We start from the raw sequence: 19,212 nt of genomic DNA, 5'->3' as shown, positions 1-19,212 counted from the left end.
TTAAATTGCCTCTTATGGAAGGAAAACATACTCGGCGTGTGCATTCGTTCTGTGTGTACCCCAAACGAAGCAAATCAAGGTGATTTGAAGCAGACTCTCAGGTTCGCAAGTCAGGTTGTGCTGTTAACCATGATGCCCGATACGTACAACCAGTAGGTCTGTTGCTTCTGTTTCCCCCCAAAAGTTAAATGTGCTACCTTCCCCATCTCTCTCTCCCCATGAATTGAACCCATTTTTCTGGGGAAACCCCCACAACCTGAGAGAAGGGGAGGGTAGAGCGGCTGGTGGGAGTTCTTTCATTTTAATGGACAATTCTAGCTTTTAATCACAGTGGATGGTTTTCCAAGGCCACTCCAGTCACAGTGCTTTGTGGGGAAGCATGTTGATGCAAATAAGTAGCAATGTTTTGCACACTGGTCATAATTATGTACGTTTTGGTTGTGAGAGCTGGGTATTAGTGGAATTGGAATGTTGGACATGCAGGCCTGCTTCTATCCCAGCCATCCTGTTCCCCAAAAAAAACAATTAAGAAATTCAGGCTCAATGACCTGGGTCTGCACTTAGAAACACCCAAGATTCCTTCTCCATCTAATATCTGTAATAACCAGATTCCTTCGGTCCATCAAAATTTATGTCCACTGAAACCACAAATGTTAATGACTCTTACATTGTTTAATAAACACAATTTTATTGTCTGCAGAGCTTTTGTCTCTGCGGCAGCTGGAGTTGTATGTTCCCACCCCGAATTCTTTGAAGCCTTCTGGAATTAAACAGAGTTTTTTTCTACTTCGAAGTGCAATTCTGAAACCTGCAAAAGTTGAACCAAAAAAAGAGAAGGCTACTGTTAAGGTACATCAAAAAGTTTTTGATTTTTTTAAAAAAAATATCCTCAGGTTATGAATATAACTGTTTCAGTAAAACCACCTGGCAGTTCTTTGAGTTGCAAGGTAAAAAGGATAATCTTAACCACAGAGCTGTTTCTTCATAGCAATTAGTTGTTGCAGGTGCTAAACTGAAGAAGCTCTGAATCTATTGAGTTGCACACTTCCTCCCCACCCACCCAAGAAACAGTCTAAGTTATATTTTACCTCCTCTGCCTTCCTTATCTTCACCCCTTACACTGAGTACATGCATAATAGTGAATGCTGTGGTGTGCAAATTTCAATTAGCTGTATTTGTGAATGGTTGTGTTTATCCTCTGTCCAAAGAATATCATGGTGAATACTGAGAGCTGGGCCATTTTATCAGCAACTCTGTGATGTAGGTGACTAGTCTAAGGCTCTCTAGTAACCGTAGTTACCAAATTTCTAATCCAATGTCTTCCTGATACACGTCCAATGGCCTGTCAAAGGCTCCATGCTAATTCTCCATAGTGTTATAATTTCTTAAAAAGAAGTGAAGCGAAAAATTATTTTAAATAATTTTTGATATTACAAGTGTAACGTCGTAACAATGCCAAGTACATATCCGTATATAGAAATTTCTCTGAATCTCAAGTCTTCCCACCACCCCCTCCAATGGTCCTATTGTCAACATTTTCAACTGCATATTATTTCATAATCTATATTTTGTATCTGTCCATATTGTCAATAGTGTTTGATACATTACAAGTGATATTAGAATCCTGCTAATGTTTTCATCTGCTTACAATGGTCTCCTAAATAAATTATAATTTTTTCCCATTTGTTCTTAAAGTTTTTGTCTTCTTGGTTTCTGAGCTTTCTGGTCAGTTTTGCCATGTTGGCATAGTCCAACAGCTTGATTTGCCATCCCTCTCTGATGAGGACTCTTTCTTCTTTCCATCATTTTCAGTATTATTTTTATTTTCTACTTATTTTGTTGCCGTATACATTGCTGATATTTTACAGGAATTTGTTCTGCTTCTCATCTGCCTGCAAAAGATGGCTATTTCAAATGTCACGCAGGTGAAGCACTCTTGAATGTAGACACCCAGTGCAAATCATTTCGGTCTTTGCTATGCCAGGATGTTGAATGGCAAATGTATTTTTATTCCCTGCTGCCGCCTCCTTTGTAGAAAGTACCACAGACTACTCTGTAGTGAGTCACACATTCATCAGCTAAGAAGAAACTGACGGTCTGATGCCTGGTATTGAAAGAGAGGAAGCGTATCATCGATAACAAAGCTCAGGAAAGGAGAGGCAGCAAAAATAAAACCGCAGCTCCTCATCTTTAGAGCAAATTTATTATTACAAAGACGGGAGATGAGTTACGGGGAAGCTGCCAGACAAATATTGGATGCTAAAGGCCATGCTAGTGGAAATAAAGCATTTTAAAGGCAGTCAACTCTCATACATTACTCTCTTTCGTCAGGGTTGCCTTGGCAGGTTCCTGGGACAGCCTTATCAGAGCCATTGGCATGGCTACAAATAAGGTTCCATTATGTGATCATATATGGAGAGGGAGAGAGGGTTATAGAATGATGTCCTAAGCGCGTTTGTTCTCATTACAGTTCATTTCCTGCTCTTCAATGAATTCAGGATGGAAGGCATTTTAGCTCGCTCTCTCCTTTTTTATCCTTACAACCTGTCATGTAGAGTGATAGCCCAAGGTCCACCCAGTGAGTTTCATGACCAAGTGTGGATTTGAACTCAGGCTCTACTAGTCCTATCTCTCCACTACTGTCCTTAGTCTAGTATAATGTGGTTTTGTCAAATAGGTGGTAGAGGCTGTTCTAATTCTTGGTGGGTATCCCTTCTAAGCTTTGCAAGTGAAGACAAATTAATGCAAATCAGCTTTAAACAAAAACCCCTAAATGAGTTGTCTAGTTCTAGTCTATAGATCGGTCCTATGGAATTAAATTGTAAGCAAATTTAGAAAAGAAGTGCAAAGTTTGCTTTATTTATTTTGTTCAGCATATCTTTATCGTTTCTTCCCACTTGGAACTCAAGGCAGAAAACACGGGGTTTGCAGGCAGTCTCCCAGTGAGGTACTGACTGTGACGTTAACATATGAGAGTGCTGGAGGTGAATTAGTTAAACAAGTTACCCAATCAGAACCCAGGGGGGTGGAGTCAGAGGGACTATAACCAGCTCTGGGAGTTGGGTGGTTGGTTTGAGTGGGAGTGAATTGGGATAGAGTCTGTGGGTAGGTTGAGTTAGTATAGCGAAATAAGCCGAGTCAGGAACAGTTAGGGACTAGGAAGACAAGTAAATATCTGAGAGGTGGTTTAGTGAGTGAGAGCAGGTAGCGGAAGTTATAGGTCTGGATAGGCACCCTATGATTGTAATTGACCAATACCGTTTATGAAACCACACGCTTGTTAAACTGCAATAAATAAACAGAAGTTTATGTTCCAATTTAAACCTGACTGGACTCAGTATTGTACCAGGTTGGGCCTGGGTGGTGGCAGTGAGAAATAAAGAGGTGGCACACTGACCCACACTGACCCAGACCAGCTTAGTTTCTGCAAGTTTTGCCAAATCCTGCAACTTCAGGCCATGTCCTGGGAAATGCACTGCTTCTTCTGACTGCCAATGATTCCAGTGTCCTTGCCTTCATTTGCCAAGAATGCTGGGTGCCAGTTTACTATTTAAAGCGGTTAAGAAGAAAAGTTCCTAAATGGTAGTGGGGTTGTGTTTTCTTCACTCTACTTTTAAAATCTACTTCATGAGATTTATGAGAGGTAGTATTTTAGTTAGGCCACATAAAGGATTGTTATTAGCTGGGACAGGAGGTAGTTCAAGGCATCTGGCAGAAGTTCAATGGCTTTGACAGGCGGATGTGCTCTCAGGGGCAGTGTATCTGAGGCGGAGTTAAGGGTCGGGGATTACTTCAGGCTTCGGGAGCAAAGATTGGTTCTGAGCCAAACTGACTGAACCCTGAGTCAGGGCTGGACTACGTGGTCTCAGATCTATCCGGATAATTAGGCAAATAAGAAAGCTATGACCAGACACAACAATACAGTAAGAGTAAATTTACTGAGGTTTTTAGAACAAAGGAAGGAAGTCAATATGTGTAAATGTACGTAATGATATGTTTTTTTTCCCTGTAAATGTGTGCTTTTTCGTTTTCGTTTGGTTCTGTTTTGTTCCCCTTTTTTCTGGGTTTTTTTTTTTTTTTTTGGTATGTTCCGTTTTGTTTGTTTGTATAGTATTTTTTTGGATTCAATGTTTGTAATTTTTGTTATGATTTTGCATTGGGAAAAAAAAGAAAAAAGAAAAAAGAAAAAAGAAAAAGAAAGCTATGATAGAGAGAGGAGGATAGTGAGAGTCTAAATGAGCAGCCAGAACCCGTTTTGTTTGTTTTTAAAGAAAATGCAAGTACAGGAAGCCCACAACTTACACACATTCATTTGTGCACAATGAATGAATGAATGAGCATCCAAGAAAAGATCCCTGGAACGTAACCCACATGTAAGTTGTGGGCTTACTGCAACAGTTTAGGTATATGGATAAATACCAAGGTTAAGGTATGTGAATGACTATGGCAGCTACAATGGAGAATAACTGGGTTCAGAAGAGCTGAGAGGAGGCATCTATCCTAGAAAACCTGCCAGTGAGGACGATTTCAACACCACTCACTTCTTCTCACTTCTTTTCTTCATTAGTGATCAGGCAGACGCAGGGTGCCCTGCTTTTGTCTTGCAGCGTGTGGAGTTGAATCCTGTGCAGCTCTGAAATTTGGTGTATAATAGTGTGCAAGAGTAAGCCACTAAAAATGACTGAGGTGTACGGACATAGGAATCTGCCATATACAAGATCAAACCATTGGCCCATCTAGCGCCATATTGTCCACTGGCAATGGCTCTCAAGGGTCTCTGGCAGGGGTCTTTCCCAACACCTTTTGAATTGGAGGTATCACAGGTTGTGCTGGGACTTCTGCATGGAGAGCATGTGCTGCGTGACGGTCATTCCCCTGAACCTGGGAGTCCCCTCTGTTGGTTTATTAAGATGTAGGTGTGCATAGCAGTGTTGGCCCTCTATGATGCCACCCTTCTCCCTTTAAATCCTTTTCCTGTGAAGCCTGTAGCTGTAGTCTGTAACTTGTCCCTAACTAAACTAAATCCTAAGTATGTGAACTGGCACAGGTTCACACCTCTCATTTCCTCTGCCTTCCTTTCTCCCCTCTTGTTGTGTTTGTGTCTCCCTACTGTTGAAATACGGGAAACGGGTGGTGCTGTGGGTTAAACCACAGAGCCTAGGACTTGCCGATCAGAAGGTTGGTGGTTTGAATCCCCGCGACGGGGTGAGCTCCCGCTGCTTGGTCCCAGCTCCTGCCAACTTAGCAGTTCGAAAGCACGTCAAAGTGCAAGTAGATAAATAGGTACCGCTCCGGCGAGAAGGTAAACGGTGTTTCCGTGCGCTGCTCTGGTTCACCAGAAGCGGCTTAGTCATGCTGGCCACATGACCCGGAAGCTGTACGCCGGCTCCCTCGGCCAATAAAGCGAGATGAGCGCCGCAACCCCAGAGTCGTCCGTGACTGGACCTAATGGTCAGGGGTCCCTTTACCTTTACTGTTGAAATACAGGCTTTCAGCTCCTTGTTACTGGTGCATGCCTTTTTTCCCTTTCTCTTATGTTGCCCTTTAAAGCACCATGTACATTTGAATGTGCTGAATGAATCATCACCGTCATTGTAGCTGAATCAAATCCTCTGCAACGTATCAGAGATGTGGAAACATTGCAGAAACAGGAGAAAGGGGGCATTCGTATGAAGCACGGCCAAGAGTCGCTTCCTGCCTCTCACTTTAATTTGTACAGTAATGTTTCTTTTGAACCTGCAGAAGAGAATGATCAAGGACAGCTCCAGAGAAAGCGCACCCGAAGGAGGAAACGGAAGAATGTTTTGCAAAACCCGGATAATTTACACGGAGGCCAAACAAAGTGTGGGAAGCATGAAAATCTGATTGAAGATAATTTACAGCTGCAGCACACAGACGGCGCAAATCTAAGTCGAAACAAAAAGAGGAAAATTAAAAAGAAGCGGCAAAAGGAAAAGATGAGAGCAGCTGGTTTGCTGACAAAGCCAACTGGTATAGATTTCACATATAAGCCCGAGAGGGAGGAAAGAACCGACTTTGAAGAGGCAGATAGCAATGTAGATGGCATTTTGGATTTTTTGCAAGCAGCACAAGAAATCTATTTCTCCGACAGTAGGTACATTTCCTCCATATCGTCAGTAACTTTGAGTTGGAGAAATAAATGTATGTTGACTCTTTCTCTGTCTTGTGCCCCAAACCCCAAAGTGTAGATCTCTTCTATGGAATGAATTTTTTAACTTGCTGTCCTGAGGCAACTCTGCTGGGGCATAACAGGAATATGAAAAAAATGTGGGCTCAGTGACAGCCCCTTATACAGTACCCTCATCATAATAGCCAATAATCCTGCCCAACTTATTGGTAATAATGTCTTCATAATAGCAAATGGGAAAATATATTTACAGCACTTTTGCTTCTGTTGGAGCAACCAAGTGTTTCGGTGGAAGGGCAACTGTCTTCAAAGCATTTTCTCTACAAAAAACCCTGTCTTTACAGCCCAGTGCATGTTTACTCTGAAGTAAGACCCACTGGTTTCAGTAGTGCTTGCTCCCAGGTGAATATGCATAAGATTGCAATCTTAGTCTGCATTCCTAATCCCACTTACCCTGGGATTAAACCCCATTGAATTCAGTATAACCTTTTTCTGAGTAGAGATGGCTAGGATTGCACCGTGAGTGGATCACACAACCAGAATTATATCCTAAGTCCAGGTAGCCAATGTGGTGCCATCCAGCTGTTACTGAACTAAAATGTCCATCTTTCCTGACCATTGGGCCATGCTGGCAAGAGATGATAGGAGTTTAATTCCTAACAACATATGAAGGCCACTGTGTTGGCTAAGCAGACTTAAAATAAGTTTCATTGATGTCAGTGGAATTTATTTCTACGGGCATGAATTAAACACTGACGTTGCTCATTTTTCTGTATAACCCAGTGGTAGGAAAGGCTTGACTTGAAACTTGAAGCAACTGGGCAAAGTCACAGAATATGATTTCATCCTATGATTTCAGACAGACACGTTGAGAAACTTCCAAGGCCCTGTGCTCAGAACCTGTGATACAGTGACCACTTCAAATCCAGACTACAGTGGTACCTCAGGTTAAGTACTTAATTCGTTCCGGAGGTCCGTATTTAACCTGAAACTGTTCTTAACCTGAAGCACCACTTTAGCTAATGGGGCCTCCTGCTGCTGCCGCGCCGCCGGAGCACAATTTCTGTTCTCATCCTGAAGCAAAGTTCTTAACTTGAAGCACTATTTCTGGGTTAGCGGAGTCTGTAACCTGAAGCGTATATAACCTGAGGCACCACTGTACATAGAGGCCACCCCTCATGGCAAACTGTTTATGACTTAGTGGTTCTGCAGACAGATCTACATATTTTCCTGCATCATTGCAAACTACAAGTTTAAAACCGCACAGCTTGAACGACTAAGGGTGGTAACGGTAGATGATTGAAAGACTGGGGTGAAAGAGAGCAAAAAGTGACAGGACGTAATGCTGGAAGGAATTTGCTTTTACGTTTGCCTTTCATCCCTGCTACAATAGATAACTCTAAAGCTACAAATAGCTGTAGTTGGTTATCTTGTTCCTAAGTCATGGTTAGTCTCTCCTCTGGTTTTGCTTCGGTATACAATGCCGCCAGAAATTTTCAGCCTGCCATATTGCCATCATTACCATAGCTACTATCTCATTGGTTTTCACAAGCGGTAAATGGCTTGTCACAGTGGTCACTTGCACACTTAACAAATATTTAAGGCACTTGTCTTCATCCAAAGAATCCTTGGAACTTTGTTAAAGATGCTGCAAATTATAAAATACAATTCCCAGGATTCTTGGGGGGGGGCATGTTTGTTAAGTGTGCTTTTAAGTGCCTGGCATAGATGTGACATGCATTATAACACATCTGTTTTAAGAGTTGCAAATCAAAATAATCGAGTGATGTTGAAAAGTAAGGGTAGTTAGTCAATAACTATATAAATAAAGAGGAAACTTTGTAAATGAACTTCTCTCTCTTGTTCTGCTTTTTTTCTTCCATTCCTCCCCTCCCAGACCGATGTAAATGTGCAGAGTCAGCTGTGAATTCAGAAAGCGTTCAGGAGATTTTACAGAGTCTTGAATCTCGCAGCATGCCTTTGTCAGACGTCACTCTTTTGCGTGAGATGACATCTCCTGTGTTTCTGCAGGATGTAGAGAAACTCAAGGGGGCCGTGGAAGAGTTCCACACTAAGTCAGTGATGCCTCCCGGTAAGTTCAGTGCACACAAAGGTGCTGTTATTGTTCCTTTCCTTGAAAACTAGGATGCAGAATTTAATAATAATAATAATAATAATAATAATAATAATAATAATAGTAATAATAATTATAATTATACCCTGCCCATCTGGCTGAGTTTCCCCAGCCACTCTGGGCGGCTTCCAATCAGGTGTTAAAAACAATACAGCATTAAATATTAAAAACTTCCCTAAACAGGACTGCCTTCAGATGTCTTTTAAAAAGAAGATAGCTGCTTATTTCCTTCACATCTGAAGGGAGGGCATTCCACAGGGCGGACGCCACTACTGAGAAGGCCCTCTGTCTGGTTCCCTGTAACCTCACTTCTCACAGTGAGGGAACCGCCAGAAGGTCCTCGGTGCTGGATCTCAGTGTCCGGGCTGAACGATGGGGGTGGAGACACTCCTTCAGGTATACAGGACCGAGGCCGTTTAGGGCTTTAAAGGTCAGCACCAACACTTGGAATTGTGCTCGGAAACATACTGGGAGCCAATGCAGATCTCTCAGGACCGGTGTTATGTGGTCCCGGAGGCCACTCCCAGTCACCAGTCTAGCTGCCGCATTCTGGATTAATTGCAGTTTCCGGGTCACCTTCAAAGGTAGCCCCACGTAGAGCGCATTGCAGTAGTCCAAGCGGGAGATAACTAGAGCATGCACCACTCTGGCAAGACAGTCCGCAGGCAGGTAGAGTCTCAGCCTGCGTACCAGATGGAGCTGGTAGACAACCGCCTTGGGCACAGAATTAACCTGTGCCTCCATGGACAGCTGTGAGTCCAAAATGACTCCCAGGTTGCGCACCTGGTCCTTCAGGGGCACAGTTACCCCATTCAGGACCAGGTAGTCCCCCACACCTGCCTGCCCCCTGTCCCCCAAAAACAGTCTTGCCACGATTCAACCTCAATCTGTTAGCCGCCATCCATCCTCCAACCGCCTCCAGGCACTTTTCCATGCACAGGGAAAATATATATTTCAAAGGCAGTCTACTTTTTTGTTTCTCAGTCTGTGTGTAAAGGTAGTCTCAAGGGTCTCCAATATAGAGGGCTCAGTGGTGGCCCTGTTTTGGCTGTCACCCTTTCCTCTGCCCATGACACAGTGATACACAGTTCCAATTAGGAAACTAAATATCACTGGCTGTGCAAATGTAAGCATGCTCAGAGGTGAGGCCTGTTGAGTTTAGTGGGACTTGCTCTGAGGTAGTATAGGGTTGTAGCCTGAGCCTTTCGCTCGTGATGTGGAAGTTTTGCAGCAAAACATTTTACTTTGCGAAATAATTTTCTTTTCTAGTTGTACATTTGCTGTCTTCTAACTTCATGCAAGTTAGTTACCTTTTGGTGGAGGGGAAGACTAGGACTTACGAGATAGCAATCTGTGCATTTTATTTTCAATTAAGAAAACAGAAGAGAATAGCTGCAAGGCATGGTTCACAACCCCCATTCTCTTTCGTTCTCATAAGGTGCACTGTTCTCCATAAATCCGACTGTGGCATAAACACTCCTCACTCCTTACAGTGGTTTAAAGCATCCATTTAGAATTCTCTTCACACCTCACTTTACCTCACTCTGAAAATGGTTTACTGGTGTGTGTGCAGTACGTGTGAGGGAGAGAAGCAGATAGAATGAGAAAATAAGACTCCTTCAGCCCGAATTCCAGATTTTTAAATACTATTTAGGAAGTCTCCAGTAAAAGAGAAGCATGAAAAAACTTTGGTCAGGATCCAAAGTACTGCATATGGTGTCCTGCACTCCGAAACTGACTAGGGTTTGTTCACATCAAATTAACAGGCTTCCGCATTAATATGGCAGACCTGTTTTTAGACTGTGGCCCTGCCTGTAATATACATTTAAAGCATCATTATGCTGCTTTAAACAACCATGGCTTCCCAGAAAGACACCTGGGGACAATAGTTTGTTGAGGGTTTTGAGAGTTGTTAGGAGACCCACTATTTCCTTCATCAAACTACACTTCCAGAGTTTCATTGGAAGAGGAAGTCATTGTTTAACCACCGTAAGAACTACTGTATTTTTCGCTCTATAGGACGCACCCGACCATAGGACGCACCTTGTTTTAGAGGGGGAGAACAAGAAAAAACAAAATTCTCCCCCTCTCTGCGCCGCGCCCCTTCAGCGAAGTGGCAAGAGAAACGGAGCCCCTTCCATTTCTCCTCCCACTTAGCTGAAGGGGCGTTGCGCCTTAGCTGAAGGGGCACCTACCCTTGTAGAAGGGGAATCTGGAACAAGCCACAAATAAAATGATTGCTTAATAGCTATGGTAAAGCATCTGTCTTGCATTCAGTAGGGCTCAGGTTCAGTCCCCTCCATCTCCAGGTACAGTGGTACCTCGGGTTAAGATCTTAATTCGTTCCAGAGGTCTGTTCTTAACCTGAAACTGTTCTTAACCCGAAGCACTACTTTAGCTAATGGGGCCTCCTGCTGCCGCTGCACCTCCACCGCACAATTTCGTTCTCATCCTGAAGCAAAGTTCTTAACCCGAGGTACTATTTCTGGGTTAGCAGAGTCTATAACCTGAAGCATATGTAACCTGAAGCGTATGTAACCCGAGGTACCACTGTATATCTGAGAGACACCCCCTGCCTCAAACTCTGGAGACACTGTAGATCAGGGTGGTCCAGCATATAGCACAAGGTCCACATGCAGCCCTTGAGACCATTTTTGGCAGCCCTTGACAGCATTTGGTGCCCCTCCCCTCAGCCCTCACACTGCCTTCCCAAAGCTGGCTAAGCGAGGCTCTGGGCTTTGGGAATGAGGCATGAGGGCTCTGACAAGGTCCTAGAGTCCTCCTCTCTCCTTCCCAAAGCCTAGTTAGCTCTTCCCCAGCTTTAGGAAGGGGGTGGGAGAGCTCTAGGACCCTGCCACAGCCTCACACCATGCTGAGCTGATTTTGCGAAGGCAGCATGGGGGTTGGAGGGGCATGGAGGGTCTGACAAAGGGCCTTCTCAGCAGTGGCGCTGCCCTGTGGAATGCCCTCCCATCAGATGTCAAGGAAATAAGCAGCTATCCTATTTTTAAAAGCCATCTGAAGGCAGCCCTGTTTAGGGAAGTTTTTAATATTTAATGCTGCATTGTTTTTAACACTTGATTGGGAGCTGCCCAGAGTGGCTGGGGAAACTCAGTCGGATGGGCGGGGTATAAATAATAAATTTTTATATTATTATTATTATTATTATTAACAAATTTTGGCCTCACTCCCCCCTCATGCAACGAGGCAGTGTGTGGCCTGCGGGTTCCCTGTTTAAGTACACTTGCGGCCCACTTGGTATGAAAAGTTGGACCGCCCTGGTGCAGATAATACTGAACTCTGTGGACCTGTGGTCTGACTCCTATGTCCCTATGATAGGCCAATAACAAACGTACTGGCCAGAGGTATGAAAGTCAGCCACATGTTATATACTTGTGAAGGGTCAATATTTCACTAGAGCCGATGTCAAAGAGAACTTGAGTCACTTTTTGGAATCGTCATAAATATAATGGCTCGAAAGTGTAACAGCTACCGCTTCAATTCAAACCACGTTAAAGGCCTAGGAGCGGGGAGGGTAGCTGTGGCACTGCATTAATACAAAAGCTGAATAAAGCGAAACCTTCCATCACAAATATATTCCATTGGGAAATGATTCCTTTTCAAAAAAAGGAAATCGGATTTTCCTTGCTTTCATTGTCGAGGGTTTTCTTCTTGTTGTTGATTAAAACAATATTTCAAACAGCTGCTTCCATTCATATTCTAATAAACCGAAGCAGACTAGCCTGGACTCAGGGGTTATGGGCCAATTGGAAAGGAGTCCCTTCTGGCAGCTACTTCATGTATTTCAGAACATCTGGGAAATGCAATGCCGCTGTGGGGAACAGAATATCCCATGCCACTTTGTGGGGAACTAAGCAGAAAAGCTTGCCAACAAAGGTCCGTATAGTAAAAGCTATGGTTTTCCCAGTAGTGATGTATGGAAGTGAAAGCTGGACCATAAAGAAGGCGATCGCCGAAGAATTGATGCTTTTGAATTATGGTGCTGGAGGAGACTCTTAAGAGTCCCATGGACTGCAGGAAGATCAAACCTATCCATTCTGAAGGAAATCAGCCCTGAGCGCTCACTGGAAGGAAAGATCCTGAAGCTGGGGCTCCAGTACTTTGGCTACCTCATGAGAAGAGAAGACTCCCTGGAAAAGACCCTGATGTTGGGAAAGATGGAGGGCACAAGGAGAAGGGGACGACAGAGGATGAGATGGTTGGACAGTGTTCTCGAAGCTACCAGCATGAGTTTGACCAAACTGCGGGAGGCAGCGGAAGACAGGAGTGCCTGGCGTGCTCTGGTCCAGGGCGTCATGAAGAGTCGGACACGACTAAACGACTAAACAACAACAACAAAAGCAGAAAAGCAGTAGAATCACATATACTGAGGAGCAATAGGAACTCTTGGAACTGGATATCAACAGAGCTTTTGAAAGTTTATTTTAAAAAAGCAACTAATTCAATTTAACATGTCCAAAAAGGAACTACGTAATCCCATTCCACATTCATACCTTTACAAAATTCATACCTTTAGTTCCTGCTCAGTTCATTCCTCAACGCAGGTGCATCCAGTGATCCTCAGCCATTTTTTTAAGCATTCAGAATGTCACAAGCTGCTGTGCTGAAGTATAAAATATACTTCAGAATAAGACAACTTTAAAACTTACACACAGTGGAATGTGAATTATTTTATTTATTTTTCCCAATAACTGTCGTCTCAAAGCTTAAAGGCCCAAAGAATCTAAAGAGTTTAAAAACAACAGCAACAACCCATGTAATCAAATGAACTTGAAGATGAACTAGAAATTGTTCGAGGTTCTACCCCAAAATGAACTGAATTCCCATCCAGTTCATCCAGCAATTATGGGAACTACTTTTAGATGAAGTTTGGAGATTTTTGAAGTAATTGAACTTCGATTCATTTGATTCATTGAACTTCGATAAACTAAAGTAGTTCATTCCAAACACTAGATAGCCATAGTCTCAAGAGCAAAGAGGGTTTTGTTTTGTTTTGTTTTGTTTTGTTGCAAAGACATTCCTTTTTCTAGTCTATGGACTCCTTCAGCCATCACCATCTTTGGGTGCCCTCTTCGCTAAAGTCTGCCTGTTAACATTTTGGGTTTTTTTGTGTTGTTGTTGGCAAACATCAAGTAAAAAATAGCTTTCTCTCTTGTTGCCTAGGAAATTATCACCCACTAAAGAGCTAAAAATGTCTTCTGTCAAGATCTTTTTTTAAAGAGCAACAACTGCAGAACTGTCCTCTAATTCTTTCCCCTCCATGTACCTATTCTTTTTCTCGGTCAGCATGCAGTATTCTTACCTTCCACCTGTGATGCGCAATCTAGATTCTTCGCATGCGCTGCAATCAAGAAAATAAAGCAATGTGCAAAGATGAAGAAATCAAAGAGGAGGCAGCTTAAAAATAATTATAGTGCAGTAGTTAGCATTGTAGAAAACGCCTAGACACAATGTGGCTATACTCTTGTTAAATATTTGTCCAAGATGGGCAAATACCATAAGAATATAAGAAGAGCATGCTGAATCAGGCCAGTGGTCCATATAAGTTTACCATCTTTTTCTCACAGTGGCAACCAGAAGGCTATGAGAAGCCCTCAAGCAAGGCCTGAGCTCAACAACACCCACCCATCCTGCGAAAGGCAGCACCTGGTGCTCAAGTGCATAGCTAGTAGCCACTGATAGGCTTTACTTTCATGAATTTGTCCAGTTTTGAAAGCCATCCAGGTTGGTGACCATCACTGTCACCTATGGAAATGAATTTCATAGTTCAGCTATCTGCTGTGTGAAGAAGTACTCTGTTTTACCTGTCCTGAATCTCCCAACATTCATTTTCATTGGATGACTATGAGTTCTAATGTTAGGGGAGAAGGAGAAAAACTTTTCTCCATCCACATGTGAAATTGAGAACATTTGCCACACCATGTGTCACTTTACACTTGTTTACATTAAATTGCACTTGCCATTTTATAACCCATTCACTCTGTTTGGAGGGCCCTTTTGGAACTCTTTGCAAACCTTTTGTTTTGCTTTGATGACCCTGAACAATTTAGCACCATCAGCAAACTTGGCACTTCACTCCTCAACCCAAACACTAGATTAAGGTAAAGGGACCTCTGACCATTAGGTCCAGTCGTGACCGACTCTGGGGTTGCGGCCCTCATCTCGCTTTATTGGCCGAGGGAGCCGGCGTACAGCTTCCAGGTCATGTAGCCAGCATGACTAAGCCGCTTCTGGTGAACCAGAGCAGCGCACAGAAATGCCGTTTACCTTCCCGCCAGAGTGGAACCTATTTATCTACTTGCACTTTGACGTGCTTTCGAACTGCTAGGTTGGCAGGAGCAGGGACCGAGCAACAGGAGCTCACCCCGTTGTGGGGATTCGAACCGCCAACCTTCTGATTGTCAAGTCCTAGGCTCTGTGGTTTAACCCACAGCGCCACCCGCATCCTGAACTCTAGATTATGAACAAGTTAAAAAGCACAGGTCCCTTAGAGGACTTCACTCCCTACATCCATCCAATGGGAGAACTGTCCATAAATTCCTGCTCTTTGCTTCCTACAACTTAATCAATTCCTGATCTACAAGAAGCCCTCTCTTCTTATTCCTTGACTCAAGAGTCTTGGGTTTGGCAGGTACTTTGTTCAGAGGTTTTTCGAAGTCCAAGTACACAGAGCTAGTGAAAAGAGAACAGGAGAGACTGTTGTTGGGAGACAGAGATTTCCAGGTGTAAGTTTAAGGAGTGCTGAGGACCTGGCCACAAGCTTAGATTGAGCAGGGCATAAGGAATGGGGAAGCTCATGAAAGAGAAATCCCCAGCTCTCCAGAGCAGGTCAGGGGAGGGTGTAGGAGGCACACAGGAAGATGAAAGTGAAGGGAAGTTATGTTGTTCAAATGGAGATCCTCGTGCTATTGGAATTATTCTGTTGGATACAACCCTAAAATTGTAATAAAGGTCTTATCCAAAGCTGCTCATTTCATTAAGTTCCTATTTGCCTTATATAAAGTAATTATACTTAACCATTCAAGTCTGGAGTTATCCCTGCTCAAAGCAACTCATGTCCCAGCTGCAACTGTTTATTTTAGGAGTTTGAAATCTTGAAGTTTTTGCATGTTTGTAGCTCCCAGGCATAGGTGTCTCCCCCTCTCCCTTCATATTTCTCCAAAATGGAAACAGATGTCTACTTGGGGTTTTTTTTTTATCATTTGGAATTTGTTTACTGAACACTATCTTATTGACATTTCATGAAGAATTTGCTTTCTCCTTTGCAGATCATGCCAAGGCAATCTCTTCTCTGTTTCTCTACTGGATTACAGATATCCTTCCTGGAAAGAACAGGGAATAAGCTAAATGTGCACATCCATCTGTACAGGGTTAAAATGCAATACATAAGACTCTGAACTGTGTCTGAGAATATTCAGAAATGGCAAGGCCATTGACGAAGATTGCAACTTCACAAAAATGTTGAGTTTTGTTTTTTGTTTTTTACTTTTGTCTCTAGCCCCAAGTTAATATACAATACTGCAAACTTCTTTTATTTTATATATTCTAGTTTGTGAATATATAAGCACCAGTTTCCCCCTTACTGTAGGTCCTTCTTGAGATTTTATTGCAACTGAATTGGTTCATGCAAGGAAGACTCTTTCACGAGCTGCTTCATAACTACCAGAATAATTTGGTGGCCAAAGCCAAGTGAAAATGTACAGTGCTATCGTTGTTTTTATATGATATTGTTGTTTATAGAATGTCAGAATCCATATTTTTATATATAAAATAAAGAGGAAAAAGAGAGGTTTTGTATCTTGCATGTCGCTCCTCAAGCAGATCCATCACTTTCATATATTAGGACAATATAGGCTTCAGTGCATCTCACAACGCTATTCACTCCCCTTTCTACCTTGGAGCTGTCACATTATAGGCCAGCAAGATGCTGACTAGGATACTTAGCCTTTGCAAGCTATGGGAAGAAGAGTGAAGTCCAGTGTTCTGCCCTTACCCTCATGCTCCTTGAACAAATGTCAGCTGCTGTGTTGATCAATTGCTCTGTGAAAGAGCCGAGGTATTAAAGCATGTCCATCTTTTGTGAAACAAGTTACAAGCAGTATTTCTTAGGTGTATCAGAGTAGGGGAGACAGAAAAGCCATAACAGAGTAAACATAATCATTGGTCCAAAGTTACATGAGTTCATGATTTATTATTATTATTATTATTATTATTATTATTATTATTATTATTATTAATTGCACTTATTAGTTGCTTGTTTGAAAAAGGCAATAAAACAGCAACAAAGAGGAGCATTCCTGTTATTTCTAACTTTCTTCTTATTTAGTGTGGAGCATATAAAAAAAATAGCCCTGCTAATGCCACTTCCAAAGCTGATACCAATGTTCATTGTCCCAATATTGCAGGTTGGAAGGGGCTGTGGCTGAGAGAGTTTATGAAAGCCCTGATTGCAGTTTTTTAATGTTCAGAAACAAACAAACAAAAATCAAGTATTGCACATGAAGAAGTGTTGTTGTTTTTTCAGCCACAGGTTCAGATCGTGCACTTCAGGAATGCTCTGTAACATTTTGTTGTGGGGCCTCATTTGTACTATATGAAAAAGCTGAAACAAATCAAAACAAAAACTGTGACATCTGTGTTTCCTGTACCCCACATTCAGCTAACATTGCACCAGTTGTTGAATAAGAGAGTAGCTTCTATGTCGGAAAAGTTTCATGCATAACTATAATTAAGGGTGACTCAAGCCTTATTGGGACGCGGGTGGCGCTGTGGGTTAAACCACTGAGCCTAGGGCTTGCCGATCAGACGGTCGGCGGTTCAAATCCCCGCGACAGGTTGAGCTCCTGTTGCTCGGTCCCTGCTCCTGCCAACCTAGCAGTCCGAAAGCACGTCAAAGTGCAAGTAGATAAATAGGTACCACTCCAGCGGGAAGGTAAACGGTGTTTCCATGTGCTGCTCTGGTTCGCCAGAAGCGGCTTAGTCATGCTGGCCACATTACCCGGAAGCTGTATGCCGGCTCCCTCGGCCAATAAAGCTAGATGAGGGCCGCAACCCCAGAGTCGGTCACGACTGGACCTAATGGTCAGGGGTCCCTTTACCTTTACAAGCCTTATTCTGAGGTTTGTATGTTAGGGAGGAAACTCTAGACACCACCACCTCTAGCAACAGAAAGGCATGTATACAGAGGCATTAAAACTCTTATGAGCCCCCAAGTTGGAAACTGAAGTGGTACAGCCCAAACACAACTTTATAGCCTCGAGTCAGAACTGCAACTGGAAGAAGAATTTGGCTTGTGGTGTAAGCATGACTGTTTGGGTGTCCTAACTGCATCATGGAACTGTGAAAGAAAATCAATTTCCTGCACTGTCACTCAGTGTCTTTTGCAGGCATCGTTACCTTCACAGAAACTCAGACAAAGAGAATATTTCATTTACACCCGTCAAACTTCAAAAAAGTGTTAAAATTAATCAGGTGGGCAGTGAGTAGAAAAGGGGGCACCCGTGCGCTAAATCTATATTCCACTACTCCACCAATGAGCCAGAGTTTGCCGGTTGCATTTGCAAACGATTCCATGATCATCATATGCATAAAGGGAGATTGTGTGTAGCCCCAATACATTGGGCAGAGATCTGAAGGTAAGGTGAAAAGGTGGGGATATGTGCCGTTTTGTTTTAAGATGGCAGCCCCAGTGACTCAGTGCATCTTGCTGTTGACCAGAAGGTTGGTGGTTTGAACACCATAGAATGTTGGTCACAGGCCTGGTTATAGAGAATTGTTTTTGTTTGGCACCTAACAATATGCGATGAAGGTGCCAGGCAAACCTCAGGCACCACAGAAAAGGCCCGTTCTCATGTTGCCGCCATCTAGACCTCTCACAGAAGCGGTACATGAAGAAGGCTCAGTTAATATGAGGGTCAGTTAATATGAAGAGAGGCAGCCATTCTAAGGACTCGCAGGTGGGGGGTTTGGAGGGGGGTTAAAATGTTTAGCTTCAATCCATCTTATCCCCATGAGCCGCATATGTTCCAAGCTTCACCTACACTGGTACCCAAGTCAATTTGGATATCAGAAAGCTGCAATATGATAATTATGCTTTTGAGTCTGCCCCTCCCCTGAGGAGTCCAGAGCAGGGTTTAGCCTTACAGAAGTACTACTGTAATGTAGATTGAGCTGGTCAAGGCTTCTTACAGAGGCCAAGTTACAGGGAACCAGGCAGAGGGCCTTCTCGGTAGTGGCGCCTGCCCTGTGGAACGCCCTCCCATCAGATGTCAAAGCGATAAACAACTACCTGACATTCAGAAGACATCAGTGAAGTTTTTAATTTGTGACATTTTAGTGTATTTTTCATCTTTGTTGGAAGCCGCCCAGAGTGGCTGGGGAGACCCAGCCAGATGGGCGGGGCACAAATAATAAATTATTATTATTATTATTATTATTATTATTATTAGCTGAGCAAATACTTGAACCAGATATTCCCCATCTAAGCTCAGAATGGGATCCATTGTGCCACACTTACTCTTGGAATCCAAGACCAACATGCATCCAGATTTCACCCTAATATGCATGTGAAATCAAGTTCTTACCATACGTCATAAAGTAAAGGTAAAGGTACCCCTGCCCGTACGGGCCAGTCTTGACAGACTCTAGGCTTGTGCGCCCATCTCACTCAAAGAGGCCGGGGGCCAGCGCTGTCCGAAGACACTTCCGGGTCACGTGGCCAGCGTGACATCGCTGCTCTGGCGAGCCAGAGCCGCACACGGAAACGCCGTTTACCTTCCCGCTAGTAAGCGGTCCCTATTTATCTACTTGCACCCGAGAGTGCTTTCGAACTGCTAGGTTGGCAGGCGCTGGGACCGAACAACGGGAGCGCACCCCGCCGTGGGGATTCGAACCGCCGATTCGATCGGCA

General features: G+C 43.3%; 1 protein-coding gene across 1 annotated transcript in view; it reads left to right on the top strand.

Moving 5' to 3' along the window:
* ERICH1 (glutamate rich 1) overlaps positions 1 to 16,473 on the top strand; it is a 60,368-nt gene extending 43,895 nt beyond the window's left edge. The window contains exons 4-6 of the mRNA XM_083431790.1: positions 5,743 to 6,111; positions 8,046 to 8,240; positions 15,572 to 16,473. Coding sequence (XP_083287916.1) covers positions 5,743 to 6,111; positions 8,046 to 8,240; positions 15,572 to 15,645 — 638 coding nt within the window. The 3' untranslated portion in view covers positions 15,646 to 16,473. The remainder of the gene's footprint in view (positions 1 to 5,742; positions 6,112 to 8,045; positions 8,241 to 15,571) is intronic.
* The last annotated feature ends 2,739 nt before the right edge of the window (positions 16,474 to 19,212 follow it).

This window comes from Podarcis tiliguerta (assembly GCF_965153285.1).
Source record: "Podarcis tiliguerta genome assembly, chromosome: 3".
In the NCBI taxonomy this organism is placed as follows: Eukaryota; Metazoa; Chordata; class Lepidosauria; order Squamata; family Lacertidae; genus Podarcis; species Podarcis tiliguerta.
This window is presented reverse-complemented; position numbering and strand designations above follow the sequence as displayed.